The sequence below is a fragment of the Eucyclogobius newberryi genome, unplaced genomic scaffold, assembly GCF_026437365.1.
Source record: "Eucyclogobius newberryi isolate DKJ021-1_F unplaced genomic scaffold, fEucNew1.0.hap1 SCAF_20, whole genome shotgun sequence".
NCBI classification, from domain to species: domain Eukaryota; kingdom Metazoa; phylum Chordata; class Actinopteri; order Gobiiformes; family Gobiidae; genus Eucyclogobius; species Eucyclogobius newberryi.
The window spans coordinates 12,746,374-12,771,897 of record NW_027315835.1 but is presented as its reverse complement, the minus strand read 5'-3'; the positions used below and the strand labels follow the sequence as shown (position 1 = coordinate 12,771,897).

At 42.3% G+C, this 25,524-nt stretch overlaps 2 protein-coding genes and 1 pseudogene across 4 annotated transcripts; 2 read left to right on the top strand and 1 right to left on the bottom strand.

Moving 5' to 3' along the window:
• Nucleotides 1-4,034: 4,034 nt before the first annotated feature.
• On the bottom strand, nucleotides 4,035-9,276 carry cdk5r1b (cyclin dependent kinase 5, regulatory subunit 1b (p35)). Of its 2 annotated transcripts, XM_072455645.1 has the most exons (3): nucleotides 8,983-9,268; nucleotides 6,702-7,738; nucleotides 4,035-6,111 (listed from the first exon to the last, which is right to left on the bottom strand). In XM_072455645.1, exons 2-3 carry the CDS (start codon nucleotides 7,604-7,606, stop codon nucleotides 6,090-6,092), a joined length of 927 nt encoding a protein of 308 aa, XP_072311746.1. In that variant the 5' UTR covers nucleotides 7,607-7,738; nucleotides 8,983-9,268; the 3' UTR covers nucleotides 4,035-6,089. The 2 variants fall into 2 exon arrangements, with proteins under 2 accessions (XP_072311746.1, XP_072311747.1); XM_072455646.1 differs by lacking the exon at nucleotides 4,035-6,111 and having other exon boundaries at nucleotides 6,698-7,738; nucleotides 8,983-9,276.
• A 626-nt stretch (nucleotides 9,277-9,902) lies between these two features.
• Nucleotides 9,903-14,779, top strand: psmd11b (proteasome 26S subunit, non-ATPase 11b). 2 transcript variants are annotated; one of them, XM_072455682.1, is made up of 13 exons: nucleotides 9,903-10,056; nucleotides 11,201-11,302; nucleotides 11,385-11,581; nucleotides 11,821-11,878; nucleotides 11,970-12,164; nucleotides 12,243-12,387; nucleotides 12,862-12,922; nucleotides 13,005-13,067; nucleotides 13,180-13,305; nucleotides 13,380-13,415; nucleotides 13,508-13,559; nucleotides 13,671-13,813; nucleotides 13,892-14,779. In XM_072455682.1, exons 1-12 carry the CDS (start codon nucleotides 9,966-9,968, stop codon nucleotides 13,811-13,813), a joined length of 1,269 nt encoding a protein of 422 aa, XP_072311783.1. In that variant the 5' UTR covers nucleotides 9,903-9,965; the 3' UTR covers nucleotides 13,892-14,779. The 2 variants fall into 2 exon arrangements, with proteins under 2 accessions (XP_072311783.1, XP_072311784.1); XM_072455683.1 differs by having other exon boundaries at nucleotides 9,924-10,060; nucleotides 11,205-11,302.
• A 370-nt stretch (nucleotides 14,780-15,149) lies between these two features.
• LOC140369509 (vesicle-fusing ATPase-like) overlaps nucleotides 15,150-25,524 on the top strand; it is a 32,938-nt pseudogene continuing 22,563 nt past the window's right edge.

Below are 25,524 nucleotides of genomic sequence, written 5' to 3'. Positions count from 1 at the left end.
AATGCAAGAAAACAACAGCAGATTTCAAACTAGTCTGTGTGCTACAATAATGATTCACTTATGATTCATGTACGTGTGAGAGGTCGATGACGGTGTGACGACAACAGCGCTTTGAGCAAACTCTGCTAACTGAGTCCTTAAATATTTGCCAAATTAAATGGGTTTCGATGCATCGATTCAACATTTTTACATCATGTATGCACTACAAAATCTACCAAAGTTAGTCTGGAGGAAGCTGTGCAGCAATTTCACTGACCAGGCTTGACATTGTAACTATTAATACATTTTAATTGGTGTGTGTTTTACTATCTTGCAACATTTTGTACTCAAAGTTGAAACTTCAACCATAATGATTAAAGCAATTGACTTTAAAGGTGCACCATGTAGATTTCTGTTGGAGGGTTTGCCACCTGCTTATCTCCATGGAGTTATTGCTTTGTCTAATGCAAAATGCATTAGTTCAATGCCATAAAGTGGAATATTCCAAGTAAACCTCTCATCTTTATGTAGACTACCAGGTAGTGGACCCGCCAGCAGAAAAGATCAAATATAATACATTTAAATGTGTCTGAGCATCTCCAAAATTGGTCTATAGTGGTTAAACCCAAAAGGTACAAGGAAGTAACATGGTTGAACAATTGAATAGTAATGACATCTGATATGGGACAGGCGGTCGTAATGTTAGGCCTGATCTGTGACTGCTTAGCGAAAGGTGAGAGGAGATTATGCAGAGCCACTGTCGCATAATGAGAAGCCAAATCAACAAGCTTTGCATATAATCCATGCAAAAGAAGTGTAAGTAGAGCAACAAACCTGAAAAAACCAGCTTGAGAAAAAGGGCTTATTGTAATTGACTTTCTACCTGGATGGTAAACAATGGAAAGAATATATAGTCTTATGTGTTTACAGTCACATATGGGAATTTGACTGTCATTTCTGTTCCTTATTGTAACATTGCAGTCTGGGTTGTGTTGAGCACATCCTTGACTAGATGTAAAATATATATTAATTTAATTTCTGCATATCTATATTTCCTGCTACACTTTAAAAATGTTTCTAATAATGTATTTAGTTGAAATATATATATATGTGCAAAAACTATGTGTATGAGTCACACTTATACTCTTATAATGGATGTACCAGAACAAAATGATGTATGTTGAATGCATATGTTTATATTTGATCCTTATGAGATACTGCCATTGTGTTTGGGGCCAGTTCAATATAATCAGTTTATTTGAATGTGTTGTAGGGTTGTTTCTGTTAATTGAATTGCCTGATAACTTAATCCCATTGCCTGGAAAAGCCTGTCGATTGACATATGTAAACTCTATATTAGAAAGAACAGGGTTTGAGACCAGCTTAGACTAAGGTTTAAAATGGTTCTCCTGTAGAGTCATTACTTGCCACTTAAGCACTTCTGGTTTTGCATGTCACAATATATTATATTTAGCTCTATATTCATCGAAATGTTTATTACAATCTGTTGTTTGAGCACAGACGTTTTTGGATGGTATTTGAGATATTTACTTTTTGTCCACAACATGTTCATTCACCTGACTACAAACGCATATAATTCACCATAGTATAGAACAGCATAAATCCCAACATAGTTAATGTGCAATATATTTATTATATTTTAGTTCCTAGATATTTTTTGAATCATTCACTAGATTGAATTTAACTATGTTAATTAGCAAATGTACTTTTCATGGCTTTTTTCCCCCTGTACAATCATTTGGACGCCAGCCATTATTTACATTTAAATAAGAATCTATCTCAAAAGCAAAAGATTTTCTTGAGTGCCATCTTTCCAAATCTTTTTATCAATGTCCAATATCGTCCACTCCCTCCAGCTGTTCTATAACACTCTGAACATCTTGGCAAGACGTAGTCGCCCAAGGATACAAATCCACTCTCCCTAGCTGTCTGTCCCAGTTGCTATTGCTCCACTACATTAAGGCTAACTTGCTAAGTGCAGGGGCATCCCTAACTGCCCCGAATAAGTCATTTATCTTAATTAGTATATTCACAGATTCAGGTCCACTTTAACCCGCAGCTACACAACCTTGTCCTTTTGTCTGTGTATGAAGGTGTTAAAACGCTGCTGGTAATGGCAGTAATAATAGAGGAATTTGAATGAGGCAAATGTGTATGAGTATGTTTCTGTCCTCTGGCCTAGTTCTGTCCCATAGGCCTCCTCTCCCTCCATCCACCATCATCATTAGACTACACTACATTTCATGTCTCACTTCAGCGCTCCTTGCAGCGCTTTATTTCAGGAAACCAGGGTTGTGGATGAACAAAGGATCACACTCCCTCTTACTTTTCTATAAATCTTTTCATCCCTATATTGTTTTTGTTATTTGGTATTGCGCCTGGTCAGGTCGAGAGGTTTTCTCCATCCTGTTATGAGTTGTTGTTTTGCCCAAAAGGAAGTGGAAACAATAGAGGGAATTAACTAGCAAATCGCTTTTTAAGACTCAGGCTAAAAGTAGGATAAATGTGTTAAATACGCGTCTTAATTTCCATGATATTGATTGGTTAAGGGAACACACAATCCACTAACGGGCTTTTCCTAATTACTCAAGCAAACTGTGCCATTGTTTTTTCCCATCAAATGAAACATACTGTAGTTTTGCTTTTCACTATTTTTAATAGTCAATACCAGCCAAAACAAGTTCATTTTATGTTGATTTTTACAAATATTTCTCAGTTAAAATGATTCATTATGTGCCTAAGTTAAATGGTGTATTTTTGTTTATTTTTCCATGTTGTGTACTACAATTTATAACAACATTGTCATTTTGTTTTGTGCATTATATTTCAATAATCATTTCATTAATAAATCTATTTCAGCAAGCGTCTGTCGTTTCATATTTGAACAGACGCAAGTGTGAAATCTTACACCTTTAAGAAGTGAATGACACTGATGTTTGGTGCGGTTATTTTAATTGCCGTTCATAACAGCTTCTTTGACACGGCCCCACAGTTGGCTTGACATCTCGCCTCTTTTTGCGTCACCGGCCACCTCTAATCCACTTCTGCTGTGTGGTCCCATTCACTGCAGCGAAGGGAAGCCCCACATTTGGTCTGACTAATGCAACACTGTCTGTTTGAGGCATTAAAGCTGAGGTACCTCATCTTCAAACTGTGAGGTATTTAAGTGTCAAAGTCATGCATGATCATTTTGTCCAATAGAAGTGAAGCAGGGTGGATGACCAAAGCACTGCTAATAAGCTCTTATCCCAAAGTGTCACGTTCAAATGCACTTAAAAGATTGCATTGTTAAAAATGTTTTACAATTTGATGCGGGCAGTGGTCTAGTTTTGATACAAACTCTTGCTTTTATAATACACTTTTAGAGTGTAGTGCAGCAACATCCAACTGGCTTAGCACTAACGTGGCTCTGCAATAGAACTAAGAACCAGGTTTATGTTTACTTATGTATTTATGTTCTTATTTAGTTAGTTATTTCAGTGGCTTATGTTTGGAACGGTAACTCCAGATGACTACCTTTGAAACCTTTTCTACCATCTATTTAACTAAAATGCAGATATACCATTTATTAAAAAGGGATCTTGGTTTAGTCATTTTAACCAATCAGAAGACATTTTTGAACATTTCTTTTCATGACAAATTATCTCCCTGCTACAACATGCTACAATTACGTTCTACCTTGAATGTAAATTAGCTTGGAGCTTGGGCTGAAAAATACTTTCGACTTATAACATGAGTATGTGAAGGGACAGATAGGGAAAAAAGCAAAGTGTCAGTTCGGTTGGCATTCTCTCATGAAAATAGTATCTATATTCTCCATAATAGTGTAGTGAATGAATGTGAGTGTATTTTGTCAAACATCAAGATGTTTCAATAAGACATGTGACCAACTAACCGTTAACTAGACTTTATACTGTCTTAGAACCACGAGGATCAGCTCAATCTTAAAGGAGTAAAACATTGTAAAAAACGAAATGAAAACTACATGATAAATTATAATTGACGTGTGGTCAAATGAAGACGCCACCTCAACCTTGAACGTTCAGTGCATTTTATTTTCCATCACAGTACAAAAATAAATAAAATAAGCCCAAATGAACTGAAAAAGAGGTTTAAGTTACAGCAAGAGCTTTTTTTGTCTTTTTCCAAAAACGTATTGAACAGCATCTAACCCCCGTTCCTCCTCCTCTGCTCCGATATCCATAAGAAAAACACTTCACACATTTGTTTCATAAAAGTCGACACATCCACACTCTCACTCACTCACACCTCTTGTCTCTTATTCTAGAAAGTACGTAACAAGATACAGAAAAAAGAATTGATTTTTTTTTATTATTACGTGAATCTTTTTTTAATCATATTTATAGTTGAATTTTTTCAAACAACCATTGAGTGATGTAAGTGTGGAAACTGAAGGATGGCACGTTTCAGTGAATTTGATCTCTTGAACCCATCTTCCTGCTTCTGTCTTAGCCCTTCAAAACTACGCTTCCAATGTCTTCTAATCTAACCAAGCAAACACTGCAATTTTGAAGACAATTGTAGAGAATTGTCTAAAAGTTATAGGACATCATGGGTCTAAACCTGAGCACTAAATCGTTACATTGCGCGACAGGACCAGTTCATAATGTCAAATGTGTATGCTCTTCATGTTTATACAGGGTGACCATCTTTGTTCAGCTCAAGTCCCAATTTTACTGGCGCAACAAGATAAATTTACCTCGATAATTGGATGGCATAAATATTCCTCAGAAGAAATCATCACTTTTTGGGGGTGCTGTCTTTCTGGGTTGAAATATGATGTGATCCATTGCTATTTCAAACTCTATTTACTGTAATTCAAGAGCAGTCTATCCATAAACACATTGCCAAACTTTTACTGCCGTTTGAGGTGGTCACCCTATGTATACAAGTGCACATTATGTCCCATTTCAAACTAATATTTTGCCCAGTGTGATAAAGTTGTATTGTATTTGTTAATTTTCTCTTATTAAAAACTCAGTTCGGATACCGGCAACATTTGCACATTATAATATCGATGCTATGAGAAGCTGCAGTCTCCAAGCCATAAAAATGATCCTCTCTTTTGATACCTAAATGTGCATTACTGCAAATAAACAAGAAACATTTTTCAGCTTTCAAACTTGACTGTGCTTTGTCCTTGATATGGGAGACGGCAGGTTGCCATAGTTCCTCATGTAGGCCAATGTCGCAGGGAAAACTCTGGGTTATTTTAGGATCAAGTCAGTGGTATATGCCTTTGGTGTGATCCGATTCTGGATTTTGTGGGCTATTGTTCATTTTTACAACCTTCATCTTCATTCCCACCAATAGTAGGCACACTTAGCATCCTTATCACAATCCATCAAACTCTTACTTTCTTTCACTTACCATGAATGTGTCCAAAGAATAAATACATAATGGCAATAATATAAGGTGTGTCTTATTACTAGATGAAAATCCCTTCTCAGACCTGATATGGCACTGTTTTAACATTTTCTATGCTGAATTCACATAAATCATTCCAAAATGTACAAATAAATGCGACAGAAATAATCCCCTCGAAAACCAAAGAGTCTATCGTAGCAAGCAAAGCTAAATAAACGTATGTCACTTTTGTTCACAGCATTCTCTAAAAACGCAACTCAAGTAAAAAGTCGCAGATTTTTGGTAAAACTGCATCATGGCACACGTGCAAAAAACATCTTTACATCTTTGAATAAATAAAAAATGAAAGAAGAGCAATAAATAAGCATTCTCCGTGAGGTCAAATTTGGCCTTTTGAGAGAGTGAAACATCCACTTTTTCTAGATGAAAATAAAGGTCTTTCTAGACAGTATGATAATGCATACTGTAAGATCCTTGAGTGGTCAATATAGTCCAACAATGTTTCTGATTATCCATTTGGCCACTATTCTGTCCAGAGCTACAAACAAAGCCATGAAAAACAGTAGATCCCCTTCATTGGTCATCAACTTCTGGGCCAGATATGCTAAAATGTCCCCAAGTTGGATCCATGGATTGACAGAGTAGAACAAGAAGGAGTTGGTAGTCTCAAAGCGGAGATTGGATCATCGCGCAGTGGTCAATCAGGCAATGGCCCTCACCCTCCTGCAGGGGGCAGCACAACAGTCACATGGTCACTGGTCTGGTCCAAGCAGCTCAGTCCACATTCATAGCTGTAGATGTATGTTTTCCCCCTTTTTCTAATCACTATGTATAATATAGATAAATATGTGTGTGTACTAAGAAAAGGACGTACCCAAGTCTGGCATTTTTGACAGTCAAATTGTCTTTAATTTTCATGTTCATTGCTTTGAGACATTTAGAAGAACATTGTAAATACTTTGTTTGTATCTGTATACCCACAGCCAATGTGGAAGCTACATTTCTTTTCTTTTTTTTATTGTAGTTAATTAAAATATAGCTAACTTTAAACTTAATTTAGACCCGATTTCATATGAACTTTATGAAAATGTCTAGTGTTTGGAATCAAAATTACAACAATCTCCATTAGCAAATTCATATCCTCAGTGTTGTAACTTTATAGGAAATGTGAACTTGAATCCATCTCTTCTTCAACAATAACAATAACATCCCAAATATCCGCACAAACCAGTGAAAATGCCAGACTAGCGTACTCCTGCCTACCCCCTGGATAAAGTCACCCTCCCCAGATTACCCCCAAGGCATCCCCTCACCGGTCCAGGCCGATGAGCAGGCGGCTTCTCTCCTCCTCCTTCTGGCTCTCGTTCTTGAGGTCAGCGAACACCTGGGTGAAGTAGTGCGGATCCGAGTTAATTTGCAGCATCTTGGTGCTCATCAGGTTTATTATGGAGAGGCAGCGGTCCCAGAATGTCTCCTTGGATGACTCCACCAGGAAGGGTTTAAGCGGATATGAGATCTCATTGCCCATGTAAGAGTAGGACAAGTAGAGGCAAGTGAGAAGCACGGCTTGCAGCTCATGTTCAGTTGCGACTTCTGAGGATACAACATCGCGGCACAGCATGTAGACGAAGACGACATTGGCCGGTGTGATGAAGCCTTGGTCCTGCCAGCCCTGGAGCAGAAGCGAGCGGTCCACACTGCGCAGCCACAGCACTGGATCAGTGGGAGAGAGGTGTTTGAGTCGATAGCAGCGTCGACACAAGAACTCCCCCAGGCAGCGCAGCAACTCACTGGTGGAAGCTTGGACGATCACCCTTTTGGGGGTCCCTGGTGCCACATTGGAGTTTGTGAGAGGTGCCTTCTTCACTGACGACACTGTGTTATTGGTGTTTTTGTTCAGTGATGGGGTGCTCTGGTCCTGGGTGAAGGTGGACAGGTTAGCACACGACTGGGACTTCTTCAGGTTCTCATTGTTGAGGTGTGTCACATTGTTTTGGTAGGTTTCATTGGGTTGGACCTTCTTGGAACCTTTCTTTTTGGCTGACACTGCCACAATGCGTTTCCATGGCAGGACATTAATGAGCGAGTGGCGCTTCAAGTTCTTGTCTTTGGCATTCTTGCTGTTCTGGACGGCTGTGTAGTGGCCAACTGTAGCAGGGCCATCCTCAAACAGAGCCGCCTTACGGTAGCTGGGGGACAGAGACAGCACAGTTCCCATGGTAACACAGCGGAGGAGGAGGCGTCCAGGGATTTGGAGAAACAAGGAGAACCTGGGGGTCACAGAACCTCGTTCCGTCGTTACAGACTTCTACAGATCATCTAAAGGAGTCCAGGTGATGTCCAGATGTGTCTGCAAACACAGCACAGCACACAAGATAAGAGAACATATAAAGAGCACATACACACATTATCTACATACTGTATATAGCATACATACAGGACATAGTGTCCTTTTCTGTCTGCAGTGCCCTCATTGATGTGTCCAGAAGTGCTCCAGCTGACAAAGCCTTAGGCTTATTACTGATATTGATTTGACTCAGTGAGTGGAGGAATGGATCAGCATATAACTTAACCTAATGAATTCAGACTGTATAGATTCCCCAGTGCTGTGTGCACAGAGCAGGAAACCATCTCACTGTGCCATCTCACTGTAGGCCAATTTGCATACATTACCCGAGCACAGTTTTATATTCACTTACATCAGCCAAACGGATATGGAATTATATGCTAAAACTATAAAGAAGTTATTTATAGAAAATTACATCACCATTACATCCATGCATTTCAATCCCTCTTATAGTGAGCCCATATATATTTCATAAGAAAATCCATATTTCATGGCAATGGCCGCCAAACCAGAGTGAGGGAAGCCCCACCCCCTTGACTAAGATGGAAGCTCATACCGTAAACAACAATCCAGTAGGTACAGGTGAAGGTCGAGATGGGCGTTTAGCGTATTTTACATCCAAGAAAAAGACTAAGGCAAGAGGACTGACCTCATTTGGCCCAAAAAATAGACATTAAAAGACTATTGTGAATGCAAGAGAGGTGTTTTTAATGCTGCAGTGTTTGCGCACAGCCCTGTGCACATTGTACTTTATACTCTTTTGCAGATAGAACACTGATAAATCCTGTTTCATTAAATCAGTAATAATTTTAGTGTTTGAAATTAGAACAGTTTTATTCTTTACACAATAATAGCGCGTGTTTTCTTGAATAAGAGGCTGTGTACATCGGGAACTCTCCAAGGTACCGAAACTGAGATGAGCGTCGAAGCTTCTCTGCACATTAGGCGGTGGCTTTGCCTCGGCTAAAAAAAAAAAACCTTTCCAACAACATTTCATTTAGATTGATCGAGAATATAATAGTTTGTAACGCTGAGGACAATAACGTTATAATAATGGGCCATTGCATCAAATATAAGTGGGGTTCGAGGTGGCAAAATTATACGATCCACAGACTAGCTGAATCCATTAGGATATTCTACTTTTAAAGTCAGTGTTCAAATACTGCCATCATTAAAACGTAGGCCTACGTATTCTTAAAAATGACCCATTTAGAGAGAGCGCCTGGGTTATAAGCTAATGTACTCACCAGATCTGTTGCTTGCGACGAATATAAATGGGCTACGATGATCCTTTCCTCTTGCAATTAAACCAGTTTTCCGTTAAAAAAAATAATTGTAAGGAAATTTAAACCATCTCGGTGGTAGATGGAGCAAAGAAAGGCCTAAATAATCCGTGTGGAGGAGAGAGCACCGCGCCTGTGATGCACAGTGCAGTGCACAGCAGCGGAATGGATGCTCAGATGAAGATGTGATCCTGGTCCTCGCTGCCTCAGATGCGGGTGCAGAGAGTGCTGCTGCTGCTGCTGTGTGTGCGTGAGGCAGAGAGAGGAGCTGACGCAAAGGTGGTGGAGGGGCGCCGCTCTACGCCCTGTTTATGCTCAACACCCTGTGGAGCGCAGGCAGTAGGCAAACCCGGTGAACTCTGAACTATCGGCATCTCGTGCAGTTGAGCAGTTTTTAATTAATGATGTATCTACCATTGTAGTATTGTAGTATACTACCATTGTAGTATTCTCAGGGGGGAATGACCTTTTGGGTCAAAATGACATATCAAATAGGCTATTAATGATTGTATAAGCCCAACGACTATAGCCCAATAAGGGCTATATGAAAGCTAAAAGTTAACAGGTATGGATTATATTACAAATTGTATTAAGCCTGCATTGCAATGTCTTTTAGCATACCGCTGAATTTAGAATGCCATCTAAAAGGCCTAAACCAATAGGTCTAAACTACACTAAATTGTTTAACGTTTTAGGCTAATAAATGATTGACAAATGATCACATGTACCATAACAACACAGTGGGGATTGGACCTAGCCTACTGACCAGAGACTAGAGACTGTAGCCCATGAGATCCGTGCTGTATGTACGGTTCCTACAAATCATTGTCTGCGTGGACTACATTTCCCAGCAGTCTCTGCTGCCAGACAGGCGCACTGACGTCACGGCGCTAAGTAACGTAGTCAGCGTACGTAGTTTTCATTCAGGCAGCGTTTGAATAAGGAAGATGGCGGCTGCAGCAGTGGTTGAGTTTCAGAGAGCACAGTCTCTCATTAGCACGGATCGCAACGCCTCTATCGATATTCTCCACTCAATCGGCAAGTGTTATTTTGTCTTTTAGTATGTCACATAATGTAAAAGGTCAAGGGTTGTTGGAGTGTTTAGGTTTTGACCGGGGCAGTAGCTGCTAGCGCCTCGTCGGTGCCGGTGAAAGCCGTGCTGACTCACTGTACAGCGGACAGGCTTTTACCGCTACTCTGCTACTGGACCAACTTTAGGCCTGCGTGGGGAAAGTCAACGAGTCATATTCTGTGTTTGAAAGTGATCAGTGTGATGATATTATTCTTAACGATGTTGGGTTTGTTCATAATGCCAGCTCTGGTTGACTTAAAGGCCGTTAGCATGGCTCTGCTAACGCTAGCCTGTTGTCACAAGCGTCTGACTGTCCAACTGCTAATATGTTGTCAACAAAATAAACAGCCTTCTGTCATTTGGTAAAATTAACATTTTAGTGTAATGATTTTGAACGTCATGTTACGCAATGGTATGTCCGTTGTTTCTCTCGATAATTAAAACAACTCTGTCCTCAAATTGCCTTGTCACACTAGCCTCCAGTAGCTGTCAATGCCTCACTGCTCGGACGCACTGTTTATGTCCACACAATCTCGACTTATGTCATCAGGTTTTAATTGTTTTTATGGATCCAATTATTGCACTTTAGGTAGACGTCGTCCATTATTGCCAAACTATCATTTCACATAAGTTAAGGGGGTTAATTATTTGTTTTATAAAAACAATCTCTAAACCTGTAATGTCATCATCAGTCCCACCTCAACCCACACTGGAAAACAGCAAATGAACTTAATTAGTTGGACTGCCAGGTTAGATTAAATGTTATTTTTTATATTCTTGATTTTTACCCCCTCATATTGATCTCAACATTTGCTTCAGTTTTATTTTCAAAAAACACTTTGTTTAATGAACATTTAATGTAAAGCAATGTTATCAACACAAAAAATGGTTGCATTTGTTTTTTCCGTAAACAAAACTCTGCTCCAGACCACATGATGAGTGTCAGAGGGTTGGCAGTGGACCTCCAATAAAAAAATATATAAATAAAAAAGAAATATAATTGACGTTTAGACTCTGAATCTCAATCTCTATTAATATTTGCTCATGTGCCCTGCCCTACTTAAACTGTATTTTTTTATTTTTAACTGATGTGCATGTTTTCTATAACAGTGAGAAGAGATGTCCAAGAGAATGATGAGGAAGCTGTTAGGGTTAAAGAACAGAGCATCCTGGAGTTGGGGACACTCCTGGCCAAGACTGGTCAGGCTGCAGGTTTGAATCCTCTTTGAAAAATAAGCCCTAGTGCTGTTGCTGTGTATGGATTTTTTAATGAACTTGAGATGCTCCTTTTTAGAACTCGGAGGCCTGTTGAAGTTTGTCCGGCCTTTCTTGATCTCCATCAGCAAGGCCAAGGCAGCCAGACTGGTGCGCTCTCTGCTCGACCTCTTCCTGGACATGGAGGCCGCTACAGGGCAGGAGGTGGAGCTGTGTCTCGAGTGCATCGAGTGGGCCAAGGCTGAGAAAAGGACCTTCCTACGACAAGCTTTGGAGGTGAGCTGCCTGAATGTGTTTTGTTGGATGGAGGATGCTGTTCTGGCTCATTTAGAGAGGCTGGTGTTAAATTATACTGAGCTATCATGACAAAGCAGCATTTCGCTGAACGGAAGCAAGTTAATGAAGCTTTACTTTTATTTGCAAAGATTTGCTAAACATTTGTTGATTTGATAGTCATTTCAGTCCATCCAAACAGCACAACCTAGTTTTACTCCCTGAATTTGTTTTTTCTTCAGGCTCGACTGATCTCGCTCTATTTTGACACCAAAAGGTATCAAGAGGCATTGGCACTTGGTAGGCTTGATTTATTAACCATTACGATGCTCTTACTGTAGGTATTTAGTATTGGTGTGTGTGGCTATACTTTCTATGCTCTTGGTTCCAGGCTCACAGTTGCTGCAAGAGTTGAAAAAGATGGATGACAAAGCTCTGCTCGTCGAGGTTCAGCTGCTCGAGAGCAAGACGTACCACGCTCTCAGTAACCTTCCCAAGGCCCGCGCTGCCCTCACCTCTGCCAGGACCACCGCCAACGCAATCTACTGTCCACCGAAGCTCCAGGCAGCTCTAGATATGCAGTCAGGTCAGCCCGCTTTGATACTCTGATGGCTTTTGGAGTGATGTGGTTTACTTCGGATGTTAATAGAAGTCTCTGTTGCAGGGATCATCCACGCGGCGGAGGAGAAGGACTGGAAAACTGCCTACTCCTACTTCTTTGAAGCTTTTGAGGGCTATGACTCCATCGACCACCCCAGAGCTGTCACATCACTCAAATACATGCTCCTCTGCAAAATTGTCCTGAACTCGTGAGTTACTGATAAAGAATTTTAGAACAAATGCATTTTGCACGGGTGGATCAAAATCTGATTTCCAATAGCTCCAAAAGTAAAACAAACGCAAACACATTGATGGCTTCATGTAGTGACTCATTGACACTATCCCATCGATCCCCGATATATTACATTGTTTTCCCAGAGATATGAAGTCTCGACCAGGTCATGGTTTTGAGCTGCTGAATTGTCCTATTGAAAGAAAGTTGTCACAAAAGACGAGAGCCATCATTTATGCCTCTGCATGTGCCATGTTTGGTACTTACCCAGGTTTTCAGGAGCAGCACTGACCTTTCCATATTTAAACATGAATTCAAATCTAGTTTGATCCACTACAAACAAATTCTCTCGATCAAATATTTTATTAGACTATTATAATGGTTGGAATATGAAACCCAACCGTGAACACTGCAATTTAATAAACTGATGTTTTTATTTATCGTTTTGTAGACCAGAGGAGGTACAGTCCTTGATCAGTGGTAAACTAGCACTGCGATATGCTGGTCGCCAGGTAAACATCAATTATTCCATTATTAAGGTCACCTTTTCTACAATTCTGTTTAATAATAAAAACATTCTTGTTTATATTTTAGACAGATGCACTGAAATGTATTGCCCAGGCCAGTAAGAACAGATCATTAGCAGACTTTGAAAAGGTGAGCACTTTGTCTGGTGATGAGCTTTGTTTTAGAATTGTGTGTCTGAGTTTGAATCCATTGTCAAGGCACAGTTACATTTGATCTTTTAACCATGTTCCATGTTTCCCAGGCCCTAACAGAGTACAAAGCTGAACTGCGGGACGACCCGATCATCAACACTCACCTGGCCACGCTGTATGACAACCTCCTGGAGAAGAACCTTATTCGAGTCATTGAACCATTTTCCAGAGTACAGGTACTAACAAATTATCCTCTTTCATTTTTGGTGAGCACTTATTTCGTACTTCTAACATTTATTTTACTACACAGATAGAACACATATCCGGTTTAATCAAATTGTCAAAGGTGAATATAACAAATTTGTATATATGCCGGGGAAAGGTAGTTTATTTTCAACATTTTTGTAATAGTTGTGTTGCCCATTTGCGTCTTCATAGGGAGATGTAGAGAGGAAACTATCACAGATGATCCTGGACAAAAAGTTTCATGGTATGTACAGCTTTAAAATTAAGCTGTCTTTTTAAAATCAGCAAAACACCATATTTACCTTTTTTTTTTTTTTTTTTTTTTTTTTTTTTTTTTTTTTTGACATCATTGCAGGGATCCTTGACCAGGGTGAAGGTGTATTGATCATATTTGAAGAACCTCCAGTCGACAAAACATACGAGGCAGCCTTGGAAACAATTCAGAACATGAGCAAAGTTGTGGACTCGCTTTACAACAAAGCCAAGAAGTTAACATAGGTAAAAAAAAAGCCTTGACGTTGATTTGTACATCTTTATTTCTGATACTTAATTCATATCCTTTCCCACACTGAGCAGATGACCATGGCCCGTGTGATGGAGGAACTGTGTGTGTTTGACCAGCGTGTAACATTTTATGACGGGGACGAGGGAGAGCCACAGCGTCCCATGAACTGCAACAAACAGGATTCCCCCATCAAACTCTCTGTCCATCCCGTCTACGGACAATTTCATCACCCGTTTTATTCCTTTTTTTTGGTTTTGATAAGTCTTCAGGATTCTGTAACACTCAGCGGCCACCTCAGGCCATCAGGGAATATTGTACAACCACAATAAAACTATTCAAAGGTTTAAAGAATACATATATCTTTCTCATGAGGTTGATCTTCACTACAACAGTGACAGTCTCACTCTGCTACTGTTGTAAGGAGGAACAGGGCTTTTCACTCATCAATATCTTTTAGAAGCACACTGCTCCATTTTTTGGAAAGTCGGGATACTTCTTTTGGATGTTGAAATTTTGTCTGAAGAGCTCTAGCTCTGGTTCATTTCCATATCAATGCCAACAGTTAAGACCCCACTGTATTTCAGATATGTATTAAACAGTTTGTTTCGGATTTTGTGTTTTTTATTTTTAATTTTTGAAACAAAATCTGACTGGTTGCCACATGTCCTGCCCCTGCTTGTGTAAGTTTATAAAAGAAACAGGATGCCATGTCACCACTAGTGCCACTTTTAGGCACTAGCTTTGCCTCTTGGTGAAATTTTGCACAAAAGGGCAGAGGTGAAGGTGGTGAACCTCTGAGCTTTTGTCAAATATTCCCAAGTGCAATTCATCGTTAGTTCCTAGCACTAGTGTGGTATGCTAGTAACCAAACCGTTTGTATGGTATTGATTTGGTTTTCTTTTATTTTGGTTTTGTTTCTCTTCTAAAGGCATTTTCAAAATAAATATTTTGTATTTTAATGACTGGTCCTCTGTTCTTTAGTACTGAATATATAGCTTATCAAAGGGTGAGGCACAAACGTGCCAAGGTTTGCGCGAGACATTAGGAGAAATGTGTGTACATTAAGCATAACTCGTGTTTTGAACAGAAAAATACCCAAGGTTCATTTCTTAAAACGAGCAGCAGAAGAGTGTGGGCCTCCATGCAGTGAAGCCTTATGTTTTAGAGGCTAAGCTAAAGCAAAATGAAGGAAGTTTTACAGCACCACACTTCCAACATCAGCGGCTTTTAACAATGTAAACATGATATGCACTATGCAACATAATAATGAGCCTCATCCTGTTTAAAGCCTTATGTGTTAATTATCTTGAGGGAACGAGTTAATTTATGATGTATATTATCAGGTATGGCTGGTGACCTCTTGGAGGCGCTCTTAAATATACCAGAAGAACAATTGAACGAAAGGATAAAAGATACTGGAATACAAGACGCAATGACTCTAAAATCAAAGATGAGTTACGACTATATATTGGCCACACTTGTTTTGGACGGTATTTGAGCAAAAGACATTTGATTAGAATTCTACAAACGCAACTACATCATGTCATCAGTATGCTAACTTTGGTGAGATCGTTTTACCTTCATACTTAATCAACTGGAAGAGCCGAGGTTATCGGTGGACGTATGCTGTGTTTCTGTGGTCTCAGGAACTCATCCCCAGCATAAACTAATGATTGATTTTGGTGTCACGGTCCATTGTGTCCTGCATTCTAGTATCTTTTATCCCGCCTTTCAATTGTTCTTTTTGTGGTAGATTTTAATTTTTTTATTTTTTTACATGGGAACGTGATAACGTCTCGTGGCCACGTGAAAATATAATATTTTGCTTATGTCACCTGGGGGGCTCCGTACCAAGAGTGAATGGAATATTTTTTTGTCATGACATCCTGACTTTAGATAATCAACATTATTTCTAATGGAAACTTGGAATTAGAAGCGGGCAATATATAGAAGTGTAGATATTGTGAATGTTTAGCAACATTTGAATATTGAGTATATTGTTCATAGTAAAACAATGCTTTGGAGCTGATTAAAAATATAAATATATATTTTATGTTAATAAGGCGACAAGTAAGAGCTTCTCAAAGTGTGGGGCGTGCCCGTTCGGGGGGCACCGGGCCGTGCCAAGGGGGGCGCGAGACATTTTGTGAAATATGCAGACATTACTTGTGGCAGACGTTTTGAGCAACAGAAAAACGCCTTGAGTGGAACAGCACACCTCTGATCCCCCTCACAGATGTTTGACTCTGTCCTTCCTCGGTCTCTCCTCTCTCCCTCCTCTGTCACTCTTCTGTCCCTCCTCTGTTGTCTCTCCTCTGTCTCTCCTCTCTCCCTCCTCTGCCACTCTTCTGTCCCTCCTCTGTTGTCTCTCCTCTGCCATTCTTCTGTCCCTCCTCTGTTGTCTCTCCTCTGTCACTCTTCTGTCCCTCCTCTGTTGTCTCTCCTCTGTCACTCTTCTGTCCCTCCTCTGTCGTCTCTCCTCTGTCCCTCCTCTGTCTCTTCTCTCTCCCTCCTCTGTCACTGTTCTGTCCCTCCTCTGTTGTCTCTCCTCTGTCCCTCTTCTGTCCCTCCTCTGTCGTCTCTCCTCTGTCCCTCCTCTGTCTCTCCTCCCTCCCTCCTCTGTCCCTCCTCTGTCCCTCCTCTGTCTCTCCTCTCTCCCTCCTCTGTCTCTCTTCTGTCCCTCCTCTGTCGTCTCTCCTCTGTCCCTCCTCTGTCTCTCCTCTCTCCCTCCTCTGTCGTCTCTCCTCTGTCCCTCCTCTATCTCTCCTCTCTCCCTCCTCTGTCTCTCTTCTGTCCCTCCTCTGTCGTCTCTCCTCTGTCCCTCCTCTCTCTCCTCTGTCCCCCCCTCTGTCTCTCCTCTGTCCATCTTTTGTCTTCTGTTTGTCTTCTGTTTCTCCTCTGTCTCTCCTCTTTCTCTCCTCTCTCCCTCCTGTGTCCCTCCTGTCTCTCCTCTGTCTCTCCTCTGTCTCTACTCTGTCTCTACTCTGTCCCTCCTGTCTCTCCTCTGTCTCTCCTCTCTCCCTCGTGTGTCCCTCCTGTCTCTCCTCTGTCTCTCCTCTGTCTCTCCTCTGTCTCTCCTCTCTCCCTCCTGTGTCCCTCCTGTCTCTCCTCTGTCTCTCCTATGTCTCTACTCTGTCTCTACTCTGTCCCTCCTGTCTCTCCTCTGTCTCTCCTCTCTCCCTCCTCTGTCCCTCCTGTCTCTCCTCTGTCTCTACTCTGTCTCTACTCTGTCTCTCCTCTCTCCCTCCTCTGTCCCTCCTGTCTCTCCTCTGTTTCTCCTCTGTCTCTACTCTGTCTCTCCTCTCTCCCTCCTGTGTCCCTCCTGGCTCTCCTCTGTCTCTACTCTGTCTCTACTCTGTCCCTCCTGTCTCTCCTCTGTCTCTCCTCTCTCCCTCCTCTGTCCCTCCTGTCTCTCCTCTGTCTCTCCTCTCTCCCTCCTGTGTCCCTCCTGTCTCTCCTCTGTCTCTCCTCTGTCTCTCCTCTGTCTCTACTCTGTCTCTCCTCTGTCTCTCCTCTGTCTCTACTCTGTCTCTCCTCTGTCTCTCCTCTGTCTCTACTCTGTCTCTCCTCTCTCCCTCCTCTGTCCCTCCTGTCTCTCCTCTGTGTCTCCTCTGTCTCTCCTCTGTCTCTCCTCTGTCTCTACTCTGTCTCTCCTCTCTCCCTCCTCTGTCCCTCCTGTCTCTCCCCTGTCTCTACTCTGTCTCTCCTCTGTCTCTCCTCTGTCTCTACTCTGTCTCTCCTCTGTCTCTCCTCTGGCTCTCCTCTGTCTCTACTCTGTCTCTACTCTGTCTCTCCTCTGTCTCTCCTCTGTCTCTCCTCTGTCTCTCCTTTCTCCCTCCTCTGTCCCTCCTGTCTCTCCTCTGTCTCTCCTCTCTCCCTCCTGTCTCTCCTCTGTCTCTACTCTGTCTCTCCTCTGTCTCTCCTCTGTCTCTCCTCTGTCTCTACTCTGTCTCTCCTCTGTCTCTACTCTGTCTCTCCTCTGTCTCTACTCTGTCTCTCCTCTCTCGCTCCTCTGTCCCTCCTGTCTCTCCTCTGTGTCTCCTCTGTCTCTCCTCTGTCTCTACTCTGTCTCTCCTCTCTCCCTCCTCTGTCCCTCCTGTCTCTCCTCTGTCTCTACTCTGTCTCTCCTCTGTCTCTACTCTGTCTCTCCTCTGTCCCTCTTTAAGTTTGATAACTTCCTTTGGACCGGAAGCAAGATTGAGATGAAATCTTCTTGAGAGTCAAGGGAAAAGACGTGAAGTTAAGTAAGCTACGGTTAACGGCGAAAACATAGAAAAAAAACATGTTGAAATGTATAAAAACCTAAAGATTAAGCTACAGTCGACAGGGGAACAAGATTTGTATGATTAATGAATGTATTATTAAAAAATGTAAATGTTTTTTTTCCAAACGTATGGAAAACAGTTATGCTAATGTAAAGAGCTTGTACCAGTGATTTGATGGACAAAATGGTAATTATTCTGTATTTGTTCTTGCCTTGCTCTGACTGGTTGAATGAGACACAATGGAAACAATAAAAATGTATTTAACCATCAGTCCAGGCCTTCTCAATTCAACTGGACTCTACACTCCCCTTCTTCTTATTCTTCTTCTGGTACTTTTAATTGTGGTTGGCAGCCAACTGAAACAGTGCATTTACTGCCACCTACTGTAGTTGTACGTACAACTTCTTCTTCAAATAGAGAAAGAGAGAGCGAAAGACCCTGAACTACGCTACACTCCCCTTTTAAGAAAAGGCGCTACACTCTCCTTTTTTGAAGCAAACTTTTGAAGTTGCTCTGCTACTGTTGTAATTGTGTGACTTTTTAATGGCAGTTCGCAGCCGAAAGGTGCATTTACCGCCACCCACTGGATTGAGTGTTGACAAAAGATCAATGGAAACTATAATATTAAAAAGGGGTTGAAGTGTAACACTACAAAGACGTTATTAACTCTTTAATTCTCTCTTTCACATGCTGCACAGTGAATGAGCTCATGTTCTGGTTCTTGACCGTGATTACATAAACTGGTAGGATGTTTGCATATCCTATTCAGTGACTTATTGAGTCCAGTGTGGCCTATTCTCATGTGGGTAAAGGCTCTATCTTCCCCGGTGATTCCGCCCATGGGTCTCTATGCGCCCACACTCTGTCCAGTATCACCAAGCTTCCAATTATCCTGCCAAAGTTTACACACACAGCTATTAATAATAGATTTGACTTCAGATTCATTTATTTCAACAATCACATCAATTGATGGCAGTTTTATGGAAGAGGCAAATCAACCATTTCATTACATGAAGGAGACCCTCACACCTTTCCCGGACAGAGAATATCAAACAGAAGATGCTATACAGAATACCCTGTCTGCAATCAGATTTTCCATATTCAATGCTTTGCAGTGCAGAGAGGCTGTCAGAAGCAATCACAATGTTGTGTCACTGTAAAGTAGATTCAGCCCATTCAATCACTAATTGTATCGCCATAAGTTCCGTGGTGAACACAGAGAGATGATCTGTTAACCTCTTCTTCTTCTTCTTCTTTGGTTGTTGTTGTTGTTGTTGTTGTTTGCGCGGCGCGTGGCCGGCACAAAAATAACATGGCAGTTTCGGCAGCGCGCCGCGGCTCTGCAGACACTCCCTAATTTTAAAATGAAACGCATCCATGTAGTTCCAGTAAATGCAAGATGGTTAATAATTTTAAAGCAAATTTATATATTTAAACTAACTTTTACCCTTTTTACCATGGTGTTTCCTCATTAGGTCCCTCAAAGTTGTATTGTTTGTTTGAGTAATAATATATTGTCCTGCAAATGAGGATCCAGTGCTCAGAAAATTCCTGTTTTCACCTACCCCTTATCCCCACCCACGTCGCTGTACTTAGTTGTGATTATTTGACAAATCCAGACTCCATCTGACATGTGCTAAGAAATGTCAAGTATCAGTTGAATAGTCAAGTCAATGAAGCCGTTACTATTTTCAAACAGTTTTATATCAATATCGCTGTTTACAATGAAACAAAAATGTAAAATGATGATCTACCTGTGTTATAGTTCAATACTAGTACCTGTAAATCTAGAATAATACATCTTCTTTAGAACCCTGCTGTGGGTACCCCTGCTTTTTTCCCTTCAAAAGTGAAAATATTTAGTTTTGAATTGTTAATCGCCGACGGCAACAGTACTACATTTTTTATAATTTTGAAACCCATGGATTGAATTGAATGTCTATCTATCCAAAACTGTATATAAACATCTATTCCTGTTTCAGACATGTGGTCGTTTGCACTGGTGCACAGACGTTTGTTTTCACGTTGAAGACACATCCCAGTATGACATCTGGCTCTATTGGATTCAGTTTGCCACAGGTCAGTGTTTATTCTTAGGCCGTGGCGCGGTGAAATGGCCCAGCAGTTTCAGGAGCCGCAGCACAAAATGACATGATAGTTTCGGCCGCGCGCCGCAGCTCTGTAGACACTCCCTTATTCTTATTACAAAACAGCAAATTTGTATTTAATTTGTTGACTTTAATTTGCATACTAAAATCTCCCTCCACTACCTTCTGGACAGTTTGTGCTTTTTATGTTTTTTCTGCTGATCTTAACTGTGGGCGTTTCGCATGGACTGTGTGTGTCACTGCTTTTCCTCTCACTTTACTGTCTCTGGCTGCTCTTCCTTCGTCTACAACAGCATCCAGGTACTACTGTAACCTCAGCAAACTGGTCTTTTTACACAGAGTTACTATTAGACTGACACAAAGTTTATTCATCCGCAAAGGAAATGGCTTGGACACAAGTTGCTGAATTATAAGGCTGCAACAATTTAGTTCAATGATTGTGACTACTTGACTTTTTAAATAATTGTGGACCATTTGAATTATTTATTTAATGTTTCCTGGACTCAACAGACTTTAAGGGTGTGTTCACACTTGTCCTGGTTTGTACCTGGTTTTGGGCCTGGAATAGTCCTACTCTAGTCCAGTTTAAGTCCTATTTTTGATGTGTTTTTAGTATGTGAACGCACCCTAAAAGACCATTTATAAAAGACAGTTGCATTATCTAATCAAATTGAAAGAAAAATGTCGGATTTTCATCAATAATACACTTAATTTGTGAATCTTGAAACTTTCAGTTCAAATGTTCTTATACCTCTTTTCTGGTAAAATAATCATTAGTTGCAGCCACAATCTTGATAATAAAGAGCAAATAGTGTGAGCACTGGGCAGTCATACAAATATGAATAATTACTGCTGCTACAGGGTTTGTTTGTGTGAAAATAGATCTTATTCAAGCTGCAGTGTTACGTTCTCTCTTCAGATGGTTTGTTTTTTGTCATGATATTCAGATAATTATCAGAGACGAAGATGACTTTGAACAGACACGTGCAGCAAAAGGTTGAACTTTGTCGTCTGGTCTCACTCTCTAAACGTTGCACAAATTTGATCTTTTTTTCTTCAGACACGCGTTTAATTGTTGTTTTTCTCATTATATTTGGCAACTTAACTGTAATAGTTAAAACAAGTATTACATTATTATTAAATTTTCGTATGTGAATTATTCAGCTTTTAATTCATATTCATAAAGCATTTTTTGTTCATATTTCTATTGAACAGTTTTTAAATGTATTCATAGGAAAAATGCGTATGACTAAATAAATACTTGAAAATGATGGCCATAAAATAAAGACAAATATACATATTCTTTGTAAATACTAAAGCAGATTTAATTAACCAATTTGGATGCTTTTACTGTTAGTTACCTTTTCATATTTAGCAATATATAATGTGCAATGGCTGAAGCCATTGCGAGTGCCTGCGTTCTTGCATAAAAGTACTACATGTGTGTGAGTAGTACTGGTAGTTTGTTGAAGTGTGAAGATAAGATAAGATAAGATATTCCTTTATTGTCCCACATGGGGAAATTTCATTGGTGCAACGCAGGTAGATACAGAGATAGATACAGAAGAACAGATCACTTATAGGAAGTCTGAAAAACACTTTCAGTAGAAGATCTCCTATAAACAAATAAAAACTCCCATAGACAAATAAATAAATACATAAATAAATACCATTGCATGTGATCACGACAGTAATTGCACATGAATATGTGTCACGACAGCACATAGATTGCACATGAATTTCACAGTAATTGCACATGAATTGCACATGAATTCCAACAGCAATTGCACATATGACAGAATTGCACATGGTTAGGTCAGTATTGCGAGTGTTCAGTACTAACAGTGTTTGTTATAAAGTCTGACAGCAGCAGGAAGGAAAGACCTACGGAACCTTTCCTTCACACATCGAGGGTGGATCAGTCTCTCACTGAAGCTGCTCTCCAGAGCAGAGAGAGTGTCCTGCAGGGGGTGACACTCATGGTCCAGCATAGATGTGAATCTAGCCAGGACCCTCCTGTCCCCCACCTCCTGCACCGAGTCCAGAGCACAGCCCAGGACGGAGCTGGACTTCTTGATGACTCTGTCCAGCCTCTTCCTCTCCCTCTCTGTGATGCTGCTGCTCCAGCAGGCCACACCGTACAGGAGGGCTGATGCCACCACAGAGTCGTAGAAGGTCTTCAGGAGTGGCCCTGTCACTCCAAAAGACCTGAGTCTCCTCAGGAGGTAGAGCCGACTCTGGCTCTTCCTGTACAGTGCGTCTGTGTTATGAGTCCAGTCCAGTTTGTGGTTCAGATGAACACCCAGGTACTTGTATGAGTCCACTCTCTCAATGTCCCGTCCCTGGATGTTCACTGGTGAGGGGGCAGTGGGGTGGCGTCTGCGGAAATCCACCACCATCTCCTTGGTCTTCCCCGCGTTGATGAGGAGGTGGTTCCGCTGACACCAGTCCACAAAGTCCTGCGCCAGTCCTCTGTACTCCTCGTCATCGTCGTCCGTGATGAGTCCGATGATGGCAGAGTCGTCAGAGAACTTCTGCAGGACACAGCTGTCCGTGTCATGTCTGAAGTCTGCAGTGTAAAGGGTGAAGAGAAAGGGCCCGAGGACAGTGCCCTGGGGCGCCCCCACACTGCAGGTCCGAGTGTCAGACACAAACTGGGGTCGGTCTGTGAGGTAGTCCAGGATCCACTCTGCCAGGTCATACTCCACACCAGCCGTCTCCAGCTTGTCCCTCAGGAGCAGCGGCTGGATGGTGTTGAAGGCGCTGGAAAGATAGAAGAACAGAATCCTCACAGAGCTGCCAGGCTTTTCCAGGTGAGAGAGAGAGCGGTGCAGCAGGGAGATGACGGCGTCCTCCACTCCGATGCCAGACCGATATGCAAACTGCAGCGGGTCCATGGCTGAGCTCACGGTGGAGCGGAGGTGGTCCAGGACTAGCCGCTCCAGTGTCTTCATCAGGTGGGACGTGAGAGCCACTGGCCTGAAGCTGTTGAGGTCTTTGGGGCGCGGTGTCTTAGGCACAGGTACCAGACAGGAGGTCTTCCAGACCTGTGGTACCACCCTCAGCTTCAGGCTCATGTTGAAGACATGCTCCATAACTCCACACAGTTCATCTGCGCAGGACTTAAGGAGCCTGGGGCTGATGCCATCAGGTCCTGCTGCCTTCCTCACTTTAATCCTCTTCAGCTCACTCCTCACCTGTGCTGCTGTGACAGTCAGTGGTTGGCAGGGGGACCGTGTGCTGGGGGGATGGGTGAGTCCAGGCGAAGTGGGGAGCTGATGGTCCGGGGCAGATAAGCGAAGAGGAACAGATGCAGGGCATTGTCCAGCTGTGGAAGAGGGAGCATGCAGCTGTGCAGGGGGAGGGGCGGGTGACCGATCAAACCTCAAGAAGTGAGCATTTAAATCATTCACCCACTGTAGATCCCCCTCTGTCTGGGCAGGGGGGGTTTTGAAGCCCGAGATGGTTTTCAGGCTCCCTGAATGTTCTTTTGCTGCAGCTGCTCCTCCATCCTCCTCTTGTAGCCGGCCTCAGCCTGCCTGATCTTCCTCCTCAGCTCCTTCTGCACAGTCCTCAGCTCCTCCTTGTTCCCTGACCTGAAGGCTCTCTTCTTCTCCTTCAGCAGAGCCTTCAGTTCACGGTTAATCCATGGCTTGTTGTTTGGAAAACACCGCACCGTCCGGGAGGGAACAATGTTCTCAAAACAGAAGTTGATGTAGTCCGTGATGGACTCTGTGATGGTGTTGATGTCCTCCCCATGTGGATCATAAAGCTCAGTCCAGACAGTGGTGCTGAAGCAGTCCCTCAGAGCCTCCTCGCTCTCAGCAGACCACATCCTCACCAGGCTGCCTGCGCACGATGGGTTCATACACAGGCCCCAGATGTACAAGGTTGTGGTCCGAGCTGCCCAGGGGAGGGAGGGGGGAAGAGGAATAAGCCTCCTTGGTGTTGGCAAAAAACAAGTCCAATGTTCTATTCTCTCTGGTGGGGCAGGTAACATACTGGGTGTATGTTGGTAGAACAGAAGAGGGAGAAGCGTGGTTAAAGTCACCAGAGACGAGGAAGAGAGCCTGTGGGTGCTGTGTTTGCAGCCTACAAGTGCAGGAGAGCAGTGCTTCCCAAGCATTTTCAGCATTGGCAGACGGGGCCACATAGACTGCGATCAAAATCACATGTGAGAACTCCCGGGGCAGATAATATGGCCTCATGCCAATAGCCATAAGTTCAATATCCTTGTTACATAGCTGCTCCTTCACTGTGTAGTGTTCGGGTTTGGACCAGCTCGTGTTCACATACACCGCCAGACCTCCACCTCTTTTCTTCCCGCATTCTCTCGTTCTGTCCGCCCGCAGCAGATGAAAATTGTCCAAACCTACAATAGAGTCTGGCATTTCTGCTGTTGACCAGGTCTCTGTGAAAATCAAGACGCTGCTGTCCCTATAAATCCTCTGGGACCGCATGAGGCTCGCTATTTCCGTCATTTTATTTTGAAGGGACCTCACGTTACCCATGACTACGGCGGGAACCGACTTCCTGTTTGTCCCTCTCTTCTCTCGGAGTTTACGTCCAGCCCGTCTGCTTCGTTGCGTTTTCCTTAGGATGTCCGCCGGGATAACGTGACGATCTCCGGGTAAGACGACTGTTCTCCGCAGTTTCATTAGTTCCTCCTTTGTGTAAACGCGGTACGGCGCCGGCCGGGGGGCGGGGCCGGAGCCGGGGGACTCAGAGCCAAGACACATCGCAACGACACAAATAAAGTCAAAACAAGTTAATTTAAAGCGATTCCAGTGCGTGTCCCCATCGTTTTTGAAGTTCCTCTTTCATATAAACGTGTACCGACGACACGCCGTACTTTAGCGCGGCCGGAGGGCGCGGGGGGGGGGCTGGTGGGCTCGCTCGGAGCTAGCTCACGTCAGAACAACACAACGAAAAGCGCTCAAATCCAGCCGAAAAAAGTCAAAAACAGTTGAATTAAAAAAACTATTCCAGCGCGTGTCCCTATCGTACAGTAAAATAGAAAAAATATACTAACTATATTTACAAAATATAGGAGATAAAGCACAATAAGTGTGAGAAAGAAGAGAGAGCGTTTATACCGGGCTGCTAGCTGTACCAGCGCCTTATGACGTATCATGAAGTTGTGTAAAGTAGTTTAATTGTGTAAAATTGCTGAATTTGTTTAAATGTCCTGCATGTGTGTAAAAGTACTATATGTGTGTGGTACTTTTACTAGTACTACACTAGTGTAAGAGCCTCGGTGACCTGGCTGCACCCCCTCCTCCCTGTAGAGACGCTAATGCTAACGCTTATTAGCATTAGCGTTAGCATTAG

What these genes read in the sequence shown, in the direction of transcription:
- cdk5r1b (XM_072455645.1), bottom strand. Translation starts at nt 7,606, where the DNA reads ATGGGAACTGTGCTGTCTCTGTCCCCCAGCTACCGTAAGGCGGCTCTG. An exon ending in CTGCTCATCGGCCTGGACCG is followed by an intron (nt 6,112 to 6,701) that starts GTGAGGGGATGC and finishes TGCCCCCTGCAG; the next exon opens with GAGGGTGAGGGCCATTGCCT.
- psmd11b (XM_072455682.1), top strand. Translation starts at nt 9,966, where the DNA reads ATGGCGGCTGCAGCAGTGGTTGAGTTTCAGAGAGCACAGTCTCTCATT. An exon ending in CGATATTCTCCACTCAATCG is followed by an intron (nt 10,057 to 11,200) that starts GCAAGTGTTATT and finishes TTTCTATAACAG; the next exon opens with TGAGAAGAGATGTCCAAGAG. An exon ending in CATTAGCAGACTTTGAAAAG is followed by an intron (nt 13,068 to 13,179) that starts GTGAGCACTTTG and finishes CATGTTTCCCAG; the next exon opens with GCCCTAACAGAGTACAAAGC.